Source organism: Corythoichthys intestinalis, chromosome 18, assembly GCF_030265065.1.
Source record: "Corythoichthys intestinalis isolate RoL2023-P3 chromosome 18, ASM3026506v1, whole genome shotgun sequence".
NCBI lineage: Eukaryota > Metazoa > Chordata > Actinopteri > Syngnathiformes > Syngnathidae > Corythoichthys > Corythoichthys intestinalis.
Window position 1 is genome coordinate 33,173,817 of NC_080412.1, and position 12,272 is coordinate 33,186,088.

Genomic DNA, 12,272 nt, shown 5'->3' on the forward strand with positions numbered 1-12,272 from the left:
AGTTGGGTCCACACCACATGCCTACCCGCAAACCTGACAAAGACTAAGGTGAACGCACGGAGTTTGGCTTTTTGGCTGGGATGTTGGGACCTGCCGGCCCGGGCTGGCTAAAAGGTCAGATTCCTTCATTGAACATGCGAACAGTAACAACATTTATGTTGATGATCTACTACATCGACACCGGGCTTTATGAGCATTGTCTGTAGACACATTGTCTCACTACTGGAGCCTCACTAGTAAAGTTGTTTGGCTCTTGTGTGTATTTTAATACATTGGATACATAGCAGGAAGCAGGCCTGCTTAACATTGTCACCTGTTCACCTTCCTGCAACCTGCTACTGTATTCACAACCATTACATCTTCACAGTGACTAAGTCTAATTGTTCCACTAAATAAACGTTTTACATGCTGTTAGAGTTAGCACAGGCTCTGACATCCAGGCCAAAGATGATTCGTGTCATTGTGTGGATTGTCATGATATGAACAGAAATATACTTCGCTTAAGCCATATTTACAGTGGGGCAAATAAGTATTTAGTCAACCACTAATTGTGCAAGTTCTCCCACTTGAAAATATTAGAGAGGCCTGTGATTGTCAACATGGGTAAACCTCAACCATGAGAGACAGAATGTGGAAAAAAAAAAAAACTAGAAAATCACATTGTTTGATTTTTAAAGAATTTATTTGCAAATCATGGTGGAAAATAAGTATTGGGTCAATACCAAAAGTTCATCTCAATACTTTGTTGTGTACCCTTTGTTGGCAATAACAGAGGCCAAACGTTTTCTGTGACTCTTCACAAGCTTTTTACGCACTGTTGCTGGTATTTTGGCCCATTCCTCCATGCAAATCTCCTCTAGAGCAGTGATGTTTTGGGGCTGTCGTTGGGCAACACGGACCTTCAACTCCCTCCTCACCCCGTGGCGTCTAAATGATAACAAGAACGGTGAGCAAAAATCCCAGAACCACACGGGGGGACCTAGTGAATGACCTACAGACAGCTGGGACCACAGTAACAAAGGCTACTATCAGTAACACAATGCGCCGCCAGGGACTCAAATCCTGCGCTGCCAGACGTGTCCCCCTGCTGAAGAAAGTACACGTCCAGGCCCCTATGCGGTTTACTAGAGAGCATTTTGATGATCCAGAAGAGGACTGGAAGAATGTGTTATGGTCAGATGAAACCAAAATAGAACTTTTTGGTAGAAACACAGGTTCTCGTGTTTGGAGGAAAAAGAATACTGAATTGCACCATACCCACTGTGAAGCATGGGGGTGGAAACATCATGCTTTGGGGCTGTTTTTCTGCAAAGGGACCAGGACGACTGATCTGTGTAAAGGAAAGAATGAATGGGGCCATGGATCAAGAGATTTTGAGAGAAAATCTCCTTCCATGAGCAAGGGCATTGAAGATGAGACGTGGCTGGGTCTTTCAGCAGGACAATGATCCCAAACACACAGCCAGGGCAACAAAGGAGTGTCTTCGTAAGAAGCATTTCAAGGTCCTGGAGTGGCCTAGCCAGTCTCCAGATCTCAACAAATCTGTGGAGGTAGTTGAAAGTCCGTGTTGCCCAACGACAGCCCCAAAACATCACTGCTCTAGAGGAGATCTGCATGGAGGAATGGGCCAAAATACCAGCAACAGTGTGTGAAAAGCTTGTGAAGAGTTACAGAAAACGTTTGGCCTCCATTATTGCCAACAAAGGGTACATAACAAAGTACTGAGAGGAACTTTTGGTATTGACCAAATAGTTATTTTCCACCATGATTTGCAAATAAATTCTTTAAAAATCAAACAATGTGATTTTCTGTTTTTTTCCACATTCTGTCTCTCATGGTTGAGGTTTACCCATGTTGACAATTACAGGCCTCTCTAATATTTTCAAGTGGGAGAACTTGCACAATTAGTGGTTGACTAAATACTTATTTGCCCCACTGTACATACACACATATACAAATACACATACTTAGAGTACATAGACTAGGCTACATAAAGACGTCCTCAAATTCTATTAAAACCCAAGACAAGAACTGTTTACTAAAGAAATGATAATTATGACCAGTTATCAAAGAAAACTCCAGTATGTTTTTATTAAGTCATTAAGCCTGTGGCCATGACGTTGCAGGTCCAGTAAATACATTTGCGATAGACTACATTGGCACCACCCCATTACTTGGTGTCTAATGATCATAATGATTATTACCGTGGGTGACTGGACTGTGACTTGACATCCTAGTTTAGTGCTCAGCTGCTGCGTAATCTGAGTCCACAGATAGCGACAGCCGGGGTGGGTGCAGTCAAGGGTTTTGGTGCGAGGGATTTAGGGCTCTTCCTCGCCGTCTTTACTCTTCCTCTCACTCGCTTTCCTCCCTGCCTCACTTTATGTTCCAATACAGCTGACTACTGATCGGAGGTCCTGCAGCATGATGGCAGTATGCAGTTTACAGCTACTTTTTGGAGTTGGGATTCTTTTCGGGACTGTTTTGCAAGGTAAGCATCACATTTTGCAAACATCGGCACACTTTCTGGTCAATGGCATCTCATTGGTTAAGCTTTCATCCGGGACATGCAGTTAGTAGTTTAGATTTCAGAAGGAATAAACAACTTTTTATAGCACTACATTGGCTGCGCTCACATTAGAGCTGATTTGAAAGTAAATGTGACTACTCTACTGATCGAGCCTGCAAACACTTTTGATTGGTTGGTTGCCAATCACAATTTTGTGAATGGGGCATCATGTTGGAATTGGTCATTCACAAAATTCACAAAAGTCAAAATCAAGCTAAGCAATTTTACCTAATATATAAAGTATGTTATGTGTCTGTTTTTAAGAACCACGTGATTTGTTTTGAATGGACCCAAGTTTGATATATTTTGGCTTATAAATATTTCGGCATCATTAATTCATGAAAAACAATACGGCTGTCAGAACAACAGGAAGTTAGTTTCAATGTTGCAAGGGGCAATTTTTACAAATTCACTATGTGATCAATGTAAGACAGCTCATTTTTAGAGCAACCCTCGTTTATCTATCACCGACAATCGCAGCCATTGAGTTAATATTTGCTATATATATTACTAAATTTGCTTTGTTCTGATTGAATAACTGTTTCCCCCAATTTTGGTATCCAGTGCTTTGTCAACACCTGTCATCCTACGCTATCACTTCGTGTTTTGATTTAAAAGAACCCCAAAATCATTTTTATTAGGTTTGTTCCGATCATGTTTTTTTGCTCCCGATCCGATCGTTTTAGTTTGAGTATCTGCCGATCCCGATATTTCTCGATCCGATTGCTTTTTTTTTTTAATCCTGATTCAATTCCAATCATTCCCGATAATTTTTCCCGATCATATACATTTTGGCAATGCATTAAGAAAAAAATGAATAAAACTCGGACGAATATTTACATTCAACATACAGCACATAAGTACTGTATTTGTTTATTATGACAATAAATCCTCAAGATGGGATTTACATTATTAACATTCTTTCTGTGAGAGAGATCCACTGATAGAAAGACTTGTGACTTTGTATATTGTGACTAAATATTGACATCTAGTGTATTTGTTGAGCTTTCAGTAAATGATACTGTAGCCATGCCCAAATGCATGATGGGAAGTGGAACCATGACTGTGCGTCGTGCTACCATTTGATATATCTTCTCTGCGTTGGGAAATAACATAAGGTGTTAAGAAAAACATCAATTGTTACCTTGCTTCCCCACATTGCTTCCCATGATATTTCTAATCGTAGGGAGAGGGATTGTAAGGCTTTAGCCAATTAAAAAAATGCTCCAAAGGCTGCCAAAATTCACTCTACTCATGTTACGCTGCCTTTTATCTCTCTATATAGGTAAATAGGTGCCATTACAGATTGAACGCGACAATGCGTGAGTGGGTCGTGCAGTGCATGCATTAATTGCGTTAAATATTTTAACGTGATACATTTTTTAAAAAATTAATTACCGCCGTTATCGCAATAAATTTGATAACCCTACCTTAAGCCTAAACTAAAGACTCTGGATGAGTGTAACATATTATGTCTGTAACGTTAAATACAAGTAGAAAACGATTTAACTTTAAAAATCTATATATATTAAAAAAAGGCATGGCCGATATTTTTTTGCCGATTCCGATACTTTGAAAATGATGTGATCGGACCCGATTGATCGGCATCCGATCCCGATCGATCGGGACATCTCTAATTTGTATCTTGGTCATAAATACTGAAAATGAAAATCATTCAAAATATGACAGATGATTGAATAAATACGGTAAATAAATACAACACATCTATTTCCTCTTAACCCTTTATGGGGCCAATAGCTATTTTTGTAATAGAAATAAATTAGGGCTGTTAAACGATTAAAAATTTTTAATCGAGTTAATCAAAGCTTAAAAATTAATTAATCGTAATTAATCGCAATTCAAACCATCTATACAATATGCCATATTTTTCTGTCAATTATTGTTGGAATGGAATGATAAGACACAAGACTGATATATACATTCAACATACTGTACATAAGTACTGTATTTGTTTATTATAACAATAAATCAACAAGATGGCATTAACATTATTAACATTCTGTTAAAGCAATCCATGGATAAAAAGACTGGAAGTTCTTAAAAGATAAATGTTAGTACAAGTTATAGAAATTTTATATTACCACCCCTCTTAATGTTTTCGTTTTAATAAAATTTGTAAAATTTTCAATCAAAAAAATAAACTAGTAGTTAGCCATTGTTGAAGTCAACCTATAAAATCAGTCGCACCAAAGCGCCAGCAGAGGGAGACAAAAAACACAAGTAACAAGTGGACATGACACTGCTGTCATTTTAATCTGTTAGAGAAGGGCATGTGCTTTAATTGCGTCAAATATTTTAACGTGATTAATTTATAAAATTAACGCCCGTTAACGCGATAATTTTGACAGGCCTAAAATAAATTAATAAAACCCTAAAACCTCAAAATACAATGTAACGATTAATAACAGCAAATGGACTTGTGGTGCATTTGTTAGTCAGTAGAGGGCATGCATGCGCTGACTTCAGCCTGTTGTGAGTTGGGGCGCACTCGTTCTTGTTTTTTAAATTTCATAGTACAGATAGTCCCCGCGTTACGACGTACCCGATTTACGTGATTTTGACTTAACGACGCCAGAGTTTCGTTCACTTTGTCTATTATTATGATTATTTTTTAAATCGTGTAAAAGTGTCTTGTCTGCCACCTCTCAACATTGATGGTGAGTACAATATATTATTTGTCATTTAATTTTGTTATTTATTAAATCTAAATGGTTGATCTCGAATTGCTATGCATATTTGATATTTTATGTGTGGTCTTCTTTCCTTTGTTGCACTCGGATTTGTTTGAAGTCACACCAGCGCTACTTTCTGTTAGTTTCAAGAGTTGCTTTCACGTTGGGAAGTAGGAGTGAACGCCAGTTAACATTATAAGAAGGCAGAGAAAAGGTAAACGGCGTAGGATGCACCCCGTTAGCTCACTATTTGCCCGTTGGCTTATTGAGCAGCGTTCGTTTTCACCGCTGGATAGTGCCACTAATAGCTGCCGTTTTCCTTCTTGAATTGCCCAAGATCAATTAAATACTTATTTCCCTTTGGTATTATTGTGCAGCCATTGAGGTATGTTTTTGTAAGCAAATATGTCTCTATTGATTTACTTTATAGTACTATTGTACGCTCTGTCATGAATGTATTTTCTAAATGTTTGTTCATAGTTTGACGGTGACAAATAAATAAATGTCAGTTGTAAGAAGAACTATGGTGTGATCAATGTTAAGGGAGGGAAGAAATAGCTATCTAATTTTTTACTCCATTTTATTATGATGTTCAATACATGTTTTGGATAGTCATTGTGAGATAAACGCTTCTTACAGGGTTAATTACGACTTGCGTGGAAATTTGGGTTACATCACCACCGCAGGAACGGAACTTGTTCGGAAACCGAGGACTACCTGTACAAGTATTTACCTCATTACCATTGACGTCGATAGACGTCCATTTTTTTTTTTTTTTACTTGAATGAATGGCTGTGAATGCTCAAGTTTCAATGCCATTGATGGCGCCTGACGTCCAATCTATTTTGACTGGGAGAAGCTGGCAACCAATGAGTTGAATGAGTACCCTATTACAGCAAGGGCGTAGGTTTGGTCTTAATATTGGTAGGGATGATATAACAGCAAAACCTGCACGTACACTTTTTGCTGGGGACGGGACATTGTTAAGACCAAACATATTTGGTAAATGGGGGTCAGGGCTACCTTTCTCACCAATATAAACCTAATTAATTGGTAGGCTAAATGATTAATGCAAAATAAATCTGTATTTACCTATACTAACTTTCACACTGCAAATTTATAACATCTTAATCTGATATTTTTTTTTAATCTAGTCGAATAATTTTCTCCATCTTTTTTTTTTGAGTGTTAAAGGCTAGTTAAAGGATTAATGTGTCAGATTCTTCCACTTAAAGTAAATATTACTATCAGTTCATATTGAGCCCATGCATCTAAAAGATAGTCATTTTTTCACATAAATCAAGAAAAAAATTATTTCAAATAATTCTTTCAAATAATGCTTTGAACAATATTAAGAACATTTCTGACAAGTTTTTCTTTTAATCCTTAAAGACCTGCAACATGAAACAATTATCAGAGGATCCCCAAATTTGAAAAATAAGGTCCAAGTGAAACCTTTTTTTCAAATTTGTAAAAAGAAAAGTCAAAATGAATATGTGTAATAAGCGCTCTATTATCTATAACCCTTCCTAAAGCCTATTTTTTTTTCTCATGGAACCTGCAGATGCATGTGTTGATTTGCATCCATTTTTTTTTCAAAAAGAAATGTCAAAATTCTGAATTGGTCTCAAAATCGTGAAATTTTACGTTTATTAAATGTGATACATTTGGCAAAAAAGGGTTAAGATTTAATATACAACCGTTTTGCTTATAATAAGTCTGTTAAGCTTATTTTCAGCTAGCTGTTTTTCTTATTTCAAGAAATCTCAGGGAGTACAATCGACTTGAAGCACTGTAGCAGTAGCAAAATTAGTGGAGTGTTCCCCACCTCCACAGTATTGACGTCTTTTTACTAGGGCTGTCAAAATTATCGCGTGAACGGGCGCTAATTATTATTTTTAATTAATCACATTAAAATATTTGACGCAATTAACACACATGCCCCGCTCAAACAGATTAAAATGACAGTGTCAAGTGCATTTGTCACTTGTTTTTTTGGTGTTTTTTCGCCCTCTGCTGGCATCCATGAGCATTGTGTAATTATTGACATCAATAATGGCGAGCTACTAGCTTATTTTTTGTTTGAAAATTTTACAAATTTTATTAAAACGAAAACATTAAGAGGGGTTTTAATATAAAATTTCTATAACTTGTACTAACATTTATCTTTTAAGAACTACAAATCTTTCTATCCATGGATCGCTTTAACAGAATGTTAATAACTTTAATGCCATCCTCTTGATTTATTGTTATAATAAACAAATACAGTACTTATGTACAGTACGTTGAATGTATATATCCGTCTTGTGTCTTACCTTTCCATTCCAACAATAATTTACAGAAAAATATGGCATATTTTATAGATGTTTGAATTGCAATTAATTACGATTAATTAATTTTTATGCTGTGATTAACTCGATTGAAAATTTTTTGTCACGCCTGGGTGAGGGTTGTCACGTCTTGGTATTGTCTCTTCCTGCTTTATTTTGAAGCCTCACCCTCCTGTTTCCAACACTCACCCGTCCTGCTATCTCACCTGTCTCTGATTATGATTACCTATTGTTCCCACCTGTGCCCTATTCCTCATGTGCTTAAATTGGTTGTCACTCCCTTGTCTCGTGCCAAAGTGTCTTCGCCCTTCGTTGCCAGCAAAGCCAGTCCATAGCCAGAGATATTCTAAGTTGTGAGTTGTTCATAGTATTCTGCCATAGCTCTTTGTTATTTTGTGCCTCATGCATAGCCCTTTGTTGTAATTGTAAACTCCAGTGCATTTTGCCTGGCTCTCCTGTTTCTCGTTTTTATTATTTTTGTTTCATAGGCCGTTATTTCCTCCTGCTGGAGCGCCCTCAGTTTGTACTTACCTCTGACAATTTTATGTTATTAAAAGACTGAATTCTGCATCTGAGTCCGCTCATCTTGTCTAAGTGTGACAATTTCAATCGTTTGACAGCCCTACTTTTTACATTACCTACAGTGGCTGCTGCTGGCTGAAAAAAACTTCTAATATCCCTCGTCTTTGAAGGAGGCGGGGGAGGCGGCATGTTGTATTTCTGTCGGGTTGTGAATTGGTGTGTGTGTGGGGGGGGGGGGGGGGGGTTGTTAGGGGTTCAAGTCATCAGCCAATCAAACATGCGTTTGTGGGGAAAAAATGGACTGGCACATTCAGCGAGTGAAAAAGGGTCAGTAGCCACGTTTACATGCTGACTTTTATTCATACTGATTCAAATCATTCCGAATGGAAATTTCAGATCAGCTGTTTACATGTCACTTCATCTATTCCGATCCAGCGTTTACATCTGACTGCCTTTATTCCGAAAGGACGTTTGACAACTGCCGTCTGACATGCGCAGATTAATCAAAACAAAGCGTCACGTTGCAAAACATGGAGATGGATTGTCAGAGTGCTGCTGTTTTAACTTTAACCCACTTGTTGTGTTTGTGGGGTCGTATCCGCTTCTGCTGTTTTGCTCTTTTGCCTTGTAGTAGCCGGTTTTCCACCGATTTCTAATCTGGTCAACGCTCCGGTCTATTCCGGCTTCGTGTAACCTCTCGTGAAATTTTTTAAATAGTTCACTGTTCCTCGTTTTACGCCCGTCTATTAATTATATTCAATTCTTTTAAAGTTTGAATTAAATACAATCTTTCCGCCGGACTCCAATTAGGTGCGCTGTGCTTGGAAGCCATGTTGCAAGTGACGTTACATACGTCACAAACTGACGTCACCACGTCAGTACGGAGCATGTGCAGAAAGAACGCAACCAGACACCATTCCGCTTCCCTGTTTACATGATATAATTTTACTTCTAATCGGTTTGGGAAAAGGAATATTCCACCCCTGTGAATCGGAATGAAATTCCATTCGGTTTGGGCCTGTTCATTCCGAATGAGGTGTTTATATGGAACACATTTATTCGGTTTGAACAAATATTCCGATTGTAATTGGAATATTTGGCTCCATGTAAACGTGGCAACTGTTAGTCTGAACATAATGAAAGTACTGTAGTTCACTTAATAGGTAGGATAATTAGTAGGATCAATTCTATCCTTACAACATATAGGAAGACAATCTAAATGACCTATATAACTGAAATCATTCTATAATGCAAATGAGGTTGCTTAAAAGTTGGTGGGGATAATTTGAGCATCCTGAAAAGTTGGTAGTGTTATGTCCCTACCGTCCCTATGCAAACCTACGCCCTTATATTACAGGTCCAGTGTCCATCACAGCCAAGATCCATTTTTGAATCACTGTGTTGCAAAATGTCATTGGCACGACTTGATCTTGTGTCCGTGGTCGGGGATGGATTTGCAGCCCCGGAATACCGTCCCCTAAGTAAGGAAGCTCGATACAAGGCCAAGCAGAATGAACACTTCAAGATGACATAGCTTCCTGTCTTGAAACACTAATGACCATAACATTGAGACGGATACTTGAGTTGAACTCGAGCTGAAGCATATGCCAGTCATTAAGTTTCCATTCAGTTTTGGAACAGCTGTCACTACAAACAGAGTATTAAATCAAACGTGAGTATAATTGTATTTAGTGGGTACCGTACAAGATGCAAAGGGGTGACATTGGGAGCTTTCTTTTGGATGATACGATCTTTTTACTTCTATAAGAACAAATGCACGGCAAAGAGTCAACTTAACATACGCAGACTGTTCTATTGCCCTATTTATCACCATAATTCGATCCAGAATTCCTGCGTTTTGATGGTGATATTATAGCAGATCACCTGAGGTTGACATGAGGTCCTGTTTTGAGTGTGCCGTCTGTGGTGTAATCTGAGCTAAGCATAGTGACAGCTGTGAGAGAAGAGGCAAGGGCTCGGAAATAACCTCTGCCTTTCTCTCCCTTGGTGTGTCGTCAACATTTTTGTGGAAGCGCTTCATTATGAATGAGATGACACATAGCAATTTATTGAAGAGTTAGTTTACATGACACCAACATTTAGGTTACTAGAAATCAAAACATCTGAAAATGGATCTCGGAGGGAAAGTTTTACAAAATTCGGAGAAGAAAAAATGATCAGGGCTAATCATTGAGCAAGTGACCCTCCAGTCAAAGTTTGTTGTGACCCTAATGTGAGCCAGCTGGGCATGCCATCAAAACAATCCAAAACACAGTTGGAGACATCTGCTTTTACAGACTTTTTTTGGGGGGGGTGGGGAGGTTGGTTAATGTGTTGCTGAAGTGTAAATTTATAATTCTATATCCTTTTGAGAGAGCTAGCTGTCAGTTTTTAACATAATAAGGTTCCAGAGTTGCAATATTTCTCTATCAGTGTCCTCAGATTAAAATGCATTCAAAGAACAAATAAGTTTTTTTAGTACAATTAAAAAAATACTAGTAGCAAGTAGTAATTGTAATAATCTCTGCAGCATAATCTACAGTCCCTGACAAAAGTTTTGTCGCTTATCCATTTTGTAGAAACAATTGGTAATAACCTGACTTTTAATTATTCAATTTGGTTTCAGAAATGACTCATATGAAAGCTAAGACCCTCCCAAATGATGTTGAATGTACTTTTTTTTTTTTCACTGAAAAAAGATTTATCATTTAATGAAGACATAAAGGTCAAATTTTGGCAAGACAAAACTTTTGTCGCCTACAGAAAGTTGTATGAAAATTGAACAAAAAATATACTTAAGATACAAAAATATGTTACATAACATAAGCGAATTAAGTAGTGGTGCTGTGAGATCCAAATTTAATATTTTGTATGACTTCCATGGGCTTCGGCAAGGATTCATACAATTTATTGATGAAGTCATCAGGAACATCAAAGACAGCGGTCTGCCTGTCTCCCAGAGTTCATCAACATTCTTGGGTTTCATCTTCCATGATTCCTCTTTCATCCTACCCCAGACATGCTCAATGATGTTCATGTCTGGTGACTGGGCTGGCCAGTCCTGGAGGATCTTGATCTTCTTTGCCTTGAGGAACTTTGAAGTATAGATTGAAGTATGCGATGGAGCACCATCCTGCTGCAGAATTTGTCCCTTTTTTGTTGACATTTCAGACTATTTATGTTGCCTTCCGCCCTGCAGATCTCTCAGGTTGCAGACAATTAAAAAACCGTGTGGCATTTGCCAAGGCCCACAACCTGTCAAAAGGATGGACGCTGGAAAAGTGGCAAAAGGTGGATTTTTCAGATGAAACTTTGAATTACACCACAGTTGCCGCCAATATTACAGGAGACCTACTGGAGCCTGCATGGATCCAGGATTCCCTCAGAAAACTGTGAAGTTTGGTGGTGGCAAAATCATGGTCTGGGGTTAGATCCAGTATGGGGGTGTGCAAGAGATCTGCAGAGCTTCTCAAAATAACCAACGATATTCTCCTCTCCTCGGACTCTGGACAACTCACCATCCTCATCCTCCTGGACCTCACTGCTGCTTTTGATACAATCAACCATACCATCCTGCTCTCCCAATTAGAATCTGTACACATCACTGGCACTGCACTTTCCTGGTTCCGCTCCTACCACACCGACCGACAACAATTCATTACCATCCCCTCCTGTTCCCCTACCACAAGGTGTCCCTCAAAGTTCAGTTCTTGGTCCCCTCCTCTTCATTCTTTACATCCTCCCCCTTGGTCAGATCATCCGTGTAAATATGGACTCCAATTTCACTGTTACGCTGACGACATCCAAATTTACATCTCCACAAAACAAATCTCGCACAACACTGAATCCACACTTCACAACTGCCTCAGTGAAATTAAATCCTGGATTCAAGCAAACTATCTTCAACTCAACAGTAACAAATCGGACATAATCATCATCGACCCTGGAGCTCACATCAAAGACGGTCAATTTTCCCTCACCATCAACAACTGCACCCTGCCTCTCTCAACACATTCCCGCAACCTAGGTATCATTTTCGACAATAATTTAAGATTTGACTAGCACGTCAACCACATCACCAGAACTGCCTTCTTCTACCTCAAGAACATAGCCCGTCTTCATCCCTCCCTTACTTTCTCTGTTGCTGAAACCTTTATC

At 38.6% G+C, this 12,272-nt stretch overlaps 1 protein-coding gene across 1 annotated transcript in view; it reads left to right on the forward strand.

Moving 5' to 3' along the window:
• chrne (cholinergic receptor, nicotinic, epsilon) overlaps window positions 1-12,272 on the forward strand; it is a 23,853-nt gene continuing 11,581 nt past the window's right edge. Inside the window, exons 1-2 of the mRNA XM_057821087.1 lie at window positions 1-114; window positions 2,398-2,491. Of these exons, the coding sequence (XP_057677070.1) occupies window positions 2,425-2,491 (67 nt within the window). The 5' untranslated portion in view covers window positions 1-114; window positions 2,398-2,424. The remainder of the gene's footprint in view (window positions 115-2,397; window positions 2,492-12,272) is intronic.